The sequence below is a fragment of the Branchiostoma lanceolatum genome, chromosome 9 (assembly GCF_035083965.1).
Source record: "Branchiostoma lanceolatum isolate klBraLanc5 chromosome 9, klBraLanc5.hap2, whole genome shotgun sequence".
Classification (NCBI taxonomy): domain Eukaryota; kingdom Metazoa; phylum Chordata; class Leptocardii; order Amphioxiformes; family Branchiostomatidae; genus Branchiostoma; species Branchiostoma lanceolatum.
In genome coordinates, this window is record NC_089730.1 from 8,508,055 (window position 1) to 8,521,179 (window position 13,125).

At 40.2% G+C, this 13,125-nt stretch overlaps 1 protein-coding gene across 1 annotated transcript; it reads right to left on the reverse strand.

The window, feature by feature from the left end:
* Positions 1-593: 593 nt before the first annotated feature.
* Positions 594-10,522, reverse strand: LOC136442574 (sterile alpha motif domain-containing protein 9-like). The gene is made up of 5 exons (XM_066439498.1): positions 10,213-10,522; positions 8,718-8,909; positions 7,955-8,066; positions 7,604-7,679; positions 594-7,384 (listed from the first exon to the last, which is right to left on the reverse strand). Exons 2-5 carry the CDS (start codon positions 8,888-8,890, stop codon positions 2,067-2,069), a joined length of 5,679 nt encoding a protein of 1,892 aa, XP_066295595.1. The 5' UTR covers positions 8,891-8,909; positions 10,213-10,522; the 3' UTR covers positions 594-2,066.
* Between the last annotated feature and the right edge of the window lie 2,603 nt (positions 10,523-13,125).

Sequence of the window (13,125 nt, forward strand, 5' to 3'; positions counted from 1 at the left end):
TGTAATGTATATATCTGAAAGCAGAAACTATTGTCATAATATTGACATTTACCAATGGGCCCTTTTTGTAAGTTTTTCTTGGTAATGATCATTATTTTAGAAGGGCTGAAATACATGTCTTATTGAGCAGGGCAAAATATAGTTTAAAAGACTGTGAAGTAAGAATATGGGTGAACCTTTCCAGACAAGTGGGGTTGTCAGTTTTGCCATGTGTGTTTAACTCTTTTGAACAAGTCTGTTTGCTATGGGGGCACTATGATTGTAAAGCAGATAGAAGACACTTTGATTTTCCATTAAGGATATTGGTATTGTTTTAAATACATGTACTGCAGTAGTTTCTTGATTTAATCTGAAATATTCTCCAAAGTTTCTACTCATCAAGTTATTCTCAGTGGAGAATTGCATGTAATCAATTTGTCAATTCAACTTCCAAATATCACTGGGAAATTATTTTTGAGACTATTTTTAGGAATTGAAAATGATGCTTGAATTCTTGTCATGGAATGTCCCTAAAAGAACCACAAGAAATTTTTAAAACTTCGAGTCTGATATTTAGAGCATACTTGTGAACAAATCCACCCTCCACAAATTGATTTAAGATTAATAGCTCGTTTGTATATTAATGGGTTGACATGGCAACTAAAAAGCGTATTATCTGATTTACAGGAGTTTTCTGTAACGATGTGGTTTCCTAGGAATATGATTTCCCTTGTGTTACAGAATATCACGAATAATAAAGTGTTGTTTCACAAAACTGTGGATTGAATCTAACTTGTGTATCTCTTGTACAGCCCAAGGAGGTATATAACTGGCAAAACTTATACTAATAGTTATTATTGTAATATAGTATTCTAAGCCATATAATTGACAAAAAAAATTCTAGTTTTACACTTCTGCAGGATACTCCATTGATGTGACAAGAACATGGAACACTGCAAGTACAGTATTAGAGCAGGTACATACAATACACAATCATATGCTACGACAATTTATCATTAAATGCAATTCATTAGCACTAGCCTACAGAGACAATGGAATCAAAATGTATCATCAATCATATGTGGCTCTGCCTGTCATGAAAAGTTTGATTAGAGCCTGTCAACCTTTTACAGAAGTAAACTGTTTTCAAAAATATTGCTACAGTATTACAAAAGTAAACATGAAGAACCAAGTACATTGTATCTATTACTTCAACACAAATTCTGTTTCTTCTGCGTCACATGAAGACTGACACATTTGAAGAATTTATCACTTCTGACAGAAAAATGCAAGTATCAAACTTCATAAGAAACTCAAACAATCATATCACGCTTCATCAATGAGTCCTGAATTCTGAAATTGAAAAATTCCTATAACTATTATAGTGTTATATAATATAACATAACATATTACATATAAACAGTAGCTGAAGGGAGTCCACGTCCAATGCACTTTTGAACAGATATAGCTTGTGAAGCATTTTAATTTTATGGATGTACTATTTTAGCTACAACTTGTCATTAACAGGATTGAATTTTGATTACCTTCACTTATGGAATAGAGCTGCAGACCAGACTAACTGAAGATGTTAGAATGTGACAGACACTTTCACACATTGTTTCAAATTTAGATTTCAACCTAACTCAAAATAACTTGTCACTGTCTATAGTGATGGTACACTTTTTTTGTGTTCTTCCCAGGTGGCATCAGTCTGTGACAATGACCACAACATTGAAACAAGTTACACACCAATGCGACAACGGGATCGTGAGTTATAGATGCGAACGCGCAAACAAATGCATTCCCAATACTCCCAGAAGGAGGTCATCCTCCTTCCCGGAGTAAAAATGTTCAAAAGAGCTGCTTACATCTAGCCTGATATCATCTTGAATGTTAACATTAGCAGAAGTGACTCATGAAAAGTGAAATGTAGTTGGCCTTTTTTTTGCCAAATATTGATGCCCTACTCTGCCCATAATTGTAAAGGGTTTGGGAAGGTTGGGGTGTTGTATCTGTTAGGAGATTGTTAAGTTGTATTTTCCTTGATAGGAAATATAGCTTTTCTGATTTGTTCCCACTTAGGCGGGTTACATTTCAATCGATGGGCGAATCATAAGCTTGGCTTTGCAGTCAGGATTTTTGCAGTAATAGTATGTGAAATAAGCTGGGACATTCCATAGATGATTACATTCAGTACACCGTATTCGTTTGGTTGAAGAATTCTCCTGGGGCGGTGTTCCAGTTGGCTCTCTGTAAGTTGGCATGGGACGTCTTGTGTCCTGGGGTCGATGGACATGACCACTGTAAGGAGGGAATCTCTCCTGTACCCCTGTGTAGTCACTGGGAACCATAGATGACCCAAAGTCCATTCCCCCGCTGGCTGATGCAGCTTCTTCTTCAAGTTCGTAGATGACGCTCTCAGTTATTTCAGGTGTCTCCTCCTGGATATGATCGTCCAGCACATTGAATGCCAGTGGACCCGACCAACTGAACCCCAAAATGAAGTTAACAGGTTTCCTGTTCACGAATCTTTCCCTTTCCGGTCTTGCCAGTTGAACTCGTATGGGCTTATTTGGATTGAAGGGGTTCACTGCATGAATTGTGTTATACTCGATCAATCTGCCATTTACTCGCCTTAGGAGGTCCTTTGCTTGAGGAGATTCCCAAAATGGGATCATGCCACGCTCCCTGTCATCACCTGAGAAATGTGTCACGTGTATGAAGGCATGCAGCCCTAGGCCCTTGCCGAGGTAGAAATAGACCTTCTTTGCTGGTCGAAACCCTGACGCTCTTCCATGTTGCAACTGGTTTCCTCTGTAAAACAGAGTGGACTTTCCGAGCTCAGACAACTCTCCAAGGTACCTCTCGAATAGAGATAAGTTGAATTCCAAAAGCATTTCTTTGCGTGGCCACATCAGCATAGTTACATAAAAGAAGGCTTTCATTCTGCTGATGTCGTGATCGTGATACACCTGGACAAATTCTTCGCTGAGCTTGACAACTTCCATGTAGGACATGATGGCTTCTTCAGGAGACTCATGCCTTGACAGTGCCAGCATAACGGCAATGAGATGTTGCAGATCAAAGCATGTCTTTGGTTCGTTTTGCCCAAGAAGCTTTCTGATCTCACGCAAGTCATCATACTTCTGGTCTTTCGCCATTTGAAACACTTCTCTGAAGTTGTTTCCATTCTTACAGATCACCTTCCTTCTTCGCCAGTTACACATGTCAGGAGGATGTCTGATGTAGCTGGGTGGAGTTGCTTCATATTCGCCAAAGTACTTGATGTACAGCTCTATGTACTTCTGAAGCTTTCGTTTTGCAAGCAGTAGCTTTCGAAACTCACTGTCAAAGCTAGCCAGTTCGTCATCTTCTTTGTAGATAGTCTGTATTTCAGACAAGTAGTCCATCGTGTTTCGAATATTCAGCACTTGGCATCTTAGTTGCTCAGTGTACGTTCCCCAAACTTCTAGAACAAAGTTTGGGGGGTCTTGACCGGTTAGCAAGAACTCACGAAGCATATTTCTGTCATGGCTGGTAGAGTTATATACCAGACGGAATAGGCTGAATGACATAAACAACTCTCCAAAGTATGGGGCTGTATTAAATCCACTCGTCTCCATCTTGTTAGCATTCTGTGCCTTTCGGAAAATGTCTATTGCTTTAAAGGCAATATCAGTTACACTCTGTGGCTCATAGGTATCTTTATTTATCTGGGCTACAAATTCTGCTTTGTAGATATGCCCCTTGGTGTCGAGGAGGTATGAGTTTTCCTTAATGCACAGGGAAAGAGCTTCATCTGCCCAATGGTGAGCATCATTGTGCTTTTGTGCATACATGTAAATTCTTGCTATTTGTTGGAATATCATTGGGTCCTCATGATAACCCTTTGGGTACAGTCTCTGTTGCAGTTGTTTCTTGACGTCATACCATATCTCAAGAACATGTACGGCAGCCTCGCAGTCCTCTTGTGTGATGATCCTTTGAACAAGAGCAGAGAAAGTCTCCCTCTCTTCATCACCTTCCTCTCTGGGGTCTACATCAACAGCAGGTCTCTTCTTCTTTGATCGTTCAGCCTGGTGTGATGTTTGCTTCCATGTTCGGTGCTTGAATATCTGATCTGTCATCTCCATCAGATACTTCACAGCAAACGATCTTTCTTTGAACATTGAGCACTTCAGAAAGTGTTCTGTGATCAAAGACAATGCCTGTCTGTCGTGTATTGCCTGATTTAGTGTCTCCTCTGCAATTTTTGGATGCTTGACCTTGTATGCTCCAATGCTACTTTGGGAATCTTGCACCTTCATCAACAGTATGTTGGCAGCTTCTGAAAGTTTCTGTTCCCACTTGGATCCTCCTGGCATGAATGTGTCACACAGAAGGGCAGGGAGGCTTTTATCCACAAGGAATACATTGAGCAGTGCTATGTAGCTTATCAGTTCTCTTTCCTTCGGGGTGACCCTGTCCAAGTATTTTGATACAGTTCGTCGAACATAATCCTCATTGAAGCCTTCCTTAAACAGGTTGAATGACATCATGTCCTCCAAACTGATTTCTGGGATGTTCCTTACTTCCAGTTGCTCAAACTTTGTCCTGAACCAGTCCTGCTCGCCTTCTGAAAGCTTAAGTTCAAGATGAACGACAGGGAGTTTCTTCGGTTGGAATGCAAGTTCTGTTTGTCCACAATAAAGCACAATACATGCTGGCTGAGCTGTGTCCTTTAGACTAAATACGCCGCTTAAAGTTGACAGGAAATTGCAGAATGCGTCTTCATCAACATCCTCTACCAGTGCTAAGATTGGTAAGCATTGCTGAAGGTCATTCTCGTGAAATGCATACAGCTTCATCAACTGACTGGCTGTGTCCCAGTCCGGTTGGCTTTTCTTGATCACCACACATCTGCATCTGTGCCGAAATTCCCACAATGCATGCATAGCAAGCGTGCTGCCCCCTGCCCCCGGTTGATGGTTGATTGCAATAACACTTATCTTCCTACCCTGTGAACCAGAGAGTGCATTGTTTATGTACCTATTGAGGTCATCATACACATCTCGCTTTGCAACTTGATTGAAGAAGAAGTTCCACCATTCAACCTTGTTTCCTCTATAGAAGCTGAGCTCGGAGTCCGTCCTTAGCTGCCTTAGGGCATTCCGATCTTTCTTCAGTTCTCCAGCAGTATCAGTACACTGCGAAACACTGAGAACCTCAAGGTCTTTTATAGCTGTCTTCATTTTACGGTCCAGATGAGCGATTATTCCAGTAGAGCATTGCACAAAGCATTGTTTGGCATACGTTATGCCTTTCAGTTGTGACACAGCAATGCCGATATGCTTGGGTGGCATCACAACAGCCCGACGATGAATGTCATCTCTTTTGTACCTGTGTTGAAGCGCATTCAACCATGCTGTCAGGTATTGTTCACTGGGTGTAAGGACCATAAGACTTTCAAGGCCAATGCGCATGCAAAAGGTATGGAACAATTCTGCAATGATATCAATTTGAGATTTTGACAACAGAAAAAAGACAATCAAAACTCGGCCCTCCTGATTGATTCCTGGGTCTGTGTACTTTATCATTGCCTCTGTGATTCCTCTTCCCCTTGCCTCTGTCCACTGCTGCAGGTCCATTGGTTCCTCTCTTTTATTGCTATTGGAGTTTATCCAGCCATTGGACATGATCCAGCAAACTTCCTTGGGGAAGTTGGTGTCTTGGTAGAAATCCAGACTTGTCATTGCAATGTTCTTGGAAAAGCTGTCTGGTTCCAAGATCCTAACATTGCAGGTACTGTCTTCTCTCTCAGTCATCAGACTATCATACAGCTTGTGTAACCCATTGGTTGTAGACTCTGCATCAAAGTCAAAGACAGCTGTAAATGGAATGTCTACAATGAAGTCATAGAGGTCCCTGAATTCCTCAAAGCTTGGTTTGGGATACTCTGGGCCATTGGCAACAAGAATGCGGTGGACGAAGCCCTCTAAGGTTTTCTCCCCCACACAGAGAAGCTTCTTAAACTCCTTTGCTTTGTCTAATGATTGCCCGGAAGGGACAATGCTGGATTGATTTTGTTCCCTTTTCTTCAGACTCTCCACATTTCCTGGCAGGATCTTAAGTTTGAACTCGTTTTCTTTCTTTTGGCCCTTGAGACTTTGAGTTGCCGCTTTGAAACGACGATACACAGTAGGGTTTAATCTATTACTAGTACCCTTTTCATCTATCAGTGCCACCTTAAACATCAGATCCTTACAGTACTCACTTGATGGAACAATGTCTACTTCCATTACATACCTAACTTCAAGGCTAGCTGTGGTAACAACAGGTACAAATTTTGGCTCCCTAATGCAATGCCTTGCAGCCTCTACTTGTGTGGGGCAAATGTCAAACATTTTCTCTTTGCCATTGCTTAACGAATCACAATAGATTTGCTTCTCCAATTCTAATTCAGTGACATTGAACCCAATTATTTTGCCATTGTCGTCCACGCCAAAGTGGATTGTTCCATTAATTCTCTCGTTTAAGCATCCACATGCAAACCTCATTGTTTCGTTCAAGTATTTTCTCTCCTTCTTGGGTTGTGGTTGTTTTGCAGCTTCTGTGAATAGTTTATACTCATGACAAACATGGGATGCATCTGCACCTGACTCTCCCCTTGGAAAGAATTGTCCAGCACAGTAGTTACAGCCTACATCTTTGTCAAATTTTCTGAAGGTCTCTTCATGTTTCTTATTCATGGCTGTCATCATTTCTGCTGTATCAGGCACTTGGTGTTTTGTCTTTGGTACAGGCAAGGTGGTCCCAGTGACAACAGTGTGATCCTTGTCCAAGGCCACAGCAACATGGTCATTGCGCATTTTGATATCTTCTTCAGTTTGTTTTGACTGCAACTCCAAGTCCATGGGTACTTGGGATCTAGTTCTCTCTTTTGGTCGTACGACAAGAGGTGCTTTTGTATGCTTACAATCATTAGATGCTGGGCTCAATACATTTGCTCCCTTCTCCAAACAAAGTGGGATTTTGACTGTGTCACCATCAGGCAAAAGACATACAGACACTTCCTTTTCAAACTGTCCCCCACTTGATACTGTTAAAGCTATTGTAGCACCAGGGGAATGTGTATCTGATTCAGTATTACCAGTCCTTATGTGACATTTCCCAATCATACTCAATCTATCCCTAGCATTTATGATTTTCCTGATAGGTCCTGGAGGGATTTTGTGCCCTACTTCAGCAAGATCCTCCCGTAATGTGTGTACAGTATAGGACTTAAGCAATTCACCATCGACTTCTACTTCTTGTAATGCCTCAACATGTTGGTCCTTGATACCTATCCTCTTCAACCAGGTGGCCACATCCTCCACGCTCCAGGACGCCCAATCAGAGCTGACGTCTGCCTGTCTCTGAGGATCCACTGTCACAAAAAATAACCTTTCCTTTACAATGCAAAGTCTATTATTTTACAACACACAGTCTTTTCATCAACAAATCTTTGTAAGACATGCATCCAGTCACAGACACAATATATGATGCATAGATGGATGGAAAGAATGAAAAAATAATGGAATAAACAACTAAAGCTAACACCAACAGTTGCAATTTCACATGTCTTGATTGATTTTTCAAATTTTACCTTCTTTGCTTGCCCTCCAGCCATTTTCTTCCACACCCAAGGCATCTTCAGATTCAATAGGTCCACTCTGCTTTTGCTATATCAACAACATGGAACAGTTAGTCATGTTTGTGTCACTAATGAAACATTTTATGTCATAAATTTACTGTACCTGATATTTTGTCTTTATTCTTACATTTATAAGTCAGGTCAAGGGATCAGATGTGACGTATTGACATACAAAACAATAGCTGTCCTACTATGACTGGGGTGTATTAAAGCCGTCATTACGGTCAAATATCTCTCATCAGTGAAGGATTTGATGATAATGATAGGAAATTTTCCTGGTAAGGATGTTTCTTTGTGCACTACCTTGTGGTCTTGGACATCAGGCTGAGAATCCAGAAGCTTGCTGGGTTTTGTTTGACACTGGGCTACAGACGGTGTCGATGGTTCATCTTCCTTTTTGACTTTAGACTTGGTCCTAGAATGGGAATATATCAGATGGAAACAACAATGGTTAAGCATTGCATAAGACAGTGTACACTACTTAAAGTTTTAAGGCTGTAAGTCTGGAAGTTTGTTGTTTTATCCCAAAACATACAGACAGGGTTTCTTTGAAACCAACTTGTTTCGATAAGTGATAAAAGGACACTTTCATCTAAAAACTCAAGTCCATCTTGTGGAGGACTAAGCTACCATTCAGAAGTATTCAAAACATCAATAACATACACACCAAAAAAATCTTAGGTTTAAACATCCTTAAGTTCAACTGATGCTTAACATAAATTAATAGATAGATGCAGATATAGACACAGCACATATTGTACTGGATCCAACAAAACTTGCATGACTAAATCGCACTCCTAGCAGCCCGCCGACTGACCAGCCCATGGCAGTGAGAGATTGTGTAACACAGGGGACCAACAATACAACTTACCAAACATATCAGATAGTGATAATGTTGAAAATTCATCTTTTAACATGTACACATCTTACAACATGTACATATTGCAAATTTAACTTTCTCCCTGCTGCCTAACTCTGTAACCTATAGAGAATTGTGCCAAACTGCTTACTTTTCTATTAAGGTTAAGTCTAACATGCTATTGTAAGCATGATTTCTGATGTTTACTTATGCTTGGGTCCAGGGTTCTCCTCCACATCCCCCGCTAGCTTCAGCATCAGTTGTGAGATGACCACCCATATTAACAAACATGATGCCTCAGCCCAGCAGTTCAGGGAGTCTGGTCCAGGGTTTCTGAAGCTACCTATCCGTGCCCGGTATGTGGCCAGGTCAACCCCCATCCTGGCAGCCACAGGTCAGCTGAGGGATTGAAGGGGAGAAATATTATTCAAAGTAGGGCACTTAAGGCTACTGGATGGTCCTGACAATAGTGCAAAAAAAGTCACATTGACTGGAACAACAGAAATACCTTTAAATTGGTTAACATACATTCAAATAATCAGTGAAATGGCTCAGTCAGTGATCGCCTAACAAGCGAAAAGTTGCACGTTCGATCCAAGCTATTGCATTCTTTTTCTAAACATAATTTTTCATTGTTTTTAATCAACTGTTCCTGCTCGGGAATGGAAATACAGTCAAACCTAATCGAGCAACCACCTGGCCCACACAACCACCTCCACAGTCACAAGCCACATTAAAACAGCCCTGTCCGTTTCTACATGGGCAACACTTGTCCTGAGCAACCATTTTTCTACCAGTTACACTGAGTTACAGTGACTGTCAAACCTGGATTCAGCAACCACTCAAACTGACTGGTTGCTGAAATCAGGTTTAACTATAACACAAGTATTTTTGCACCAATCATCCCCAATGTTAGGGTCATATCAGGGTTGACAGGATTATGAGGCATTATACACAGTCCTACACATCCTGTCTATAGTGCCAAAAAATCTTATTGACAGGAACACCCAGTTAAATTCATTATTGGAAAAATCATCTACAGGCACATCTTGACATTAAGACAGCAACATCAATTGTGCTAAAAGTATTCTTTTGTTCTTCATGTTTATCTATTGTTTTATTGACTGTAAGGAACACCCTTCCATTATGCAATGCCATACTTCACTAGGACAAATGTGGTAGAGTAATGGCCTCCTTTTTGTTTCACACTTTCAAGATCTTTCAAGTCTCACCGGGGGTGGTACTCAGCTCTTATTAATTATTTTGTACTTTAATTGTAGGATAGATTAGCCTTGTAGTATTGTTGATTTCATGCCATACATTGTACCATGTACGATTGTTGAGCAATAAAGTTGATTCATTCACTCTTGTCAATGTGCAAGCAAGGAAATTAAGTCTGTATGCAAAAGTGAAAGTAATAAGCTTTGACACAAACCCAGTGGGCCGGTGATTCCAGTCGCACTCGGCTGAGAAAACAACCACACTGGAAAACAACAAACCCGTCCGCTATTTTAAGCCCGAAGACGCCCGGGGGAATTTTTAGGAAAGACAAAGACCCCATCCCGGGAGTATTTCAGTGATTAAATCCAGTCCTAGTGTGCGGCACAGAGCGCTAACGGTAGCTATAGCTGTTTCAGAGGCTCATAATTGTACTAAAACATGGTAAAAACGACCCGCCCCCGGTCCAAATTGTGTACAGTACCTTTCAGGAAGTTTCACATCTCCCCAGACAGACGGCAGAGCACTGGAAAAGTCCGTGGCTTATTCTGTGCTCGATGTCTTCAGAAGTTCAGCTCTTCTAAACTTCTAGGTTTGTTTGTACGACCGTTCCTGGTGTAATTCATCACAGATAAAAGGAAAGTAAAACTTTCGTCGATGGTGCAGAGTTGTAAATAAGGACACAACTTCTACCGAACTCCGTCGTCCACCATAAATGACGACAGCTGCGTTACTTAAAAATTATAAGTTATGTCAGTGACTGTATATCTGACGTAGACATCCACATGCTTAATTAATTAAAGCGCGTAAAGGATGATGGGTAAGCTGATTTTTTGAGGGACACTTCTCCTCACCGGGATTGCGGAAAAAGCTGGCCCTGTCTACCTGGCCTGTCTACCCTGGCTGTCTACCTTTTTTGGGCCCCAAGGGTATGCATGGGGGTTTGGGCTTTAATTGAATTTCCTTGAGGAAAAACTGGGTCAATGCAATTCCAGATGTGTGTGAGCTGGATGGAAGACAATGCCTATTGGGTTGGGGCGGGGGTGTGGGTGAAGCTAGTAAAGCAATTCCACCAAAACTGGAAAAAAGGTTCCAAGTACATGTACATGTATACAATAGAATGTTCCTGAAATGTTAGATAAAATTGAAGTAGAAAGTAATACAAGGAAGCAAATAAAACTGGTAGGATGAGCCAACAATAGGACCTTTGTTTGTCACAACAGCTAAATTCACAACAGATGTCTGACACTCCTGGGGGTTACTGTAGCTCAGATACTGAAGAAATCTTTAGCAGCTGCTGCTCTGGCAAACTATCCTATCAGTTTTCTTTGTTTATCCTGTACCCCATCACACCTCCTCTAAAGTTCTATCTAGTGTAACAATCCTGGTACATTTTATTGTATACTTAGATGTTTGTTTATCAATAATAGATATTCTCACAGTGTTGGTGGAGTTGCTCATAACTGTCCCTATCCTCCAACAGTATGGTCCAGCCCACCCACAGCTCGGATTGCCACTGACCCAGGTTTTCCTCAAGAAAATTCAATTAGATGCAAAACCCCCATGCACACCCTTGGGGTCCAAAAAGGGCAGATAGCCAGGGTAGACAGGCCAGCTAGACAGGGCCAACTTTTTCCGCGAACCCCTCTTCACCAGTGTTCATAAATTAGGATTAAGTGTTGATAAAGTAGGATAAAGTGTTATAGGTTTGGACTCCCGAGAAGCTTGTTATGGGGCTTACAGGGGCGTTTTTGTTAAAATCTATCAAAGAGGATATCAAAGTGGAGAATAGGAAGTATGGATTTTTGTGATATCGATTTATCCGGGAGGCTAGCTAGGACATATATGCAAACTATGCTATTTAAGATTAACATTGCATAGTTAACGAGGAAAATTCGTATCTTTTGTCCTCGACATGCTAAATTCTGTTTTCTATTTTGGGCTGGCAGATAGTTTTCACCGTCGGGAAAATGGGGTGCTGGTTTAGGCCCCTTAGTGGTTAGTTTTGTAACTGCAGGGGCAGTTTTGTTTAAAAGCTTTCAAAGTGGATAACTTAAGAAAAAGGAAGGACGGATTTCCATGATTTGAGAAATGCAGGGAGCCTGAGACAGAGCCTCGCAATTAAATGAAAATTATTCAAATCAAGTCCAACTGACCCTATTTTCAAGTATGCTTTGAGTAAACTTTTCCTGGTTATGATTGAAATTTTAGAAGGGCTGTACATTGTTTTTTATTGTGTAAGGCTAGAACTCTAAGTATAGAAGAGATTGCAGATTCAGAAAATGTGTGGACCTTTCCACACCAGTCTCAGGCTTTGTTACTTTCATCATCTGTTTGACTCATTTAAACAAGTTTGTCACGGTGTCATGTGTATTATGTAGGCGGAAAACCCTTAATCTTACAAAAGGATATTGCCGAAGTATTCAATAATTGTTTTGAATACTGCAGTTTCTTGATCTTAATCTTAGATATCAATCGAATTTACTCATCACTGACTCATTCTCAGTGATGAATTGCATGTAAACAAAGGATGTCAAGAAAACTTTAAATCAGTTTCCAGGACTAGTACTTTGAAATTTAAAAAAATCATCTACAATGGCTGTTTTGTATATCAGGATCACAATTACATATGCCAGTGTACAAAAGGTGGATGTGCCTTCTTCCCTGAACTCTAATAAAATTGATGCAACAATGAGCCAAAATGTTGCATTGATTGCCATGATCTCTATATCTGTTAATGTTTTAGCTTAGTATCATCACTACCGATGATGATGATGAGTATCTGCACGATGATCGTCAACAAGATTTTATATATCTAATGCGACTATGGTAAGCGTGCTTTTAACAGATTTTACATATATCTATTGTGACTGTGTCAAGTGTGATTTGCCAATGTGTAGTTTTGATGGCTCATCTTTTTATGTAATGTTAACTTGTTGTTGTGTAAATTTGCAACGCAATTCAGGTTTACAAAAAAAAACCTGCGAAGTTTTAAATACTGAATAAAGTTTTCACAGTTTTCAAAGTGATCAAAGTTGTGACCTAACTTCTGTAAAAAGGTATTTCTTACAATATAATTTTCTTTATGTTACAGATAATTGGTCAAAGATTAAGGGTCGTTTCAGAGGATCTGTGGATTGTTCAACTTTATTTACAAGTCATATGCCTGGTTACACGTTGGTAAACACTTTGCAATTACTATTTCAGCCGTATGGTACCCTTCATGTGAAAAATAGACAGTAGTTTAGAGAGCTTTAAGGCAAACATAGTCCTAGTCCTTTCTTTTCTGACGTCCTTTGTTTTCTGACGTTATTCCATTGTTTTTCTATGTTATATTTTGTTATATTTATGTTTTATTCATTTTGTTATTTGAAATTAGTTGTAATAAGTTAGTATT

Bases quoted from the DNA above. Each gene is read 5' to 3' on its own strand.
- LOC136442574 (XM_066439498.1), bottom strand. From the start codon at position 8,890: ATGGGGGTTGACCTGGCCACATACCGGGCACGGATAGGTAGCTTCAGA. The intron at 7,680-7,954 runs GTAGTGCACAAA...TTGTTGATATAG, and splicing joins CTGATGTCCAAGACCACAAG to CAAAAGCAGAGTGGACCTAT. The intron at 7,385-7,603 runs GTAAAATTTGAA...TTTTTGTGACAG, and splicing joins CTGGAGGGCAAGCAAAGAAG to TGGATCCTCAGAGACAGGCA.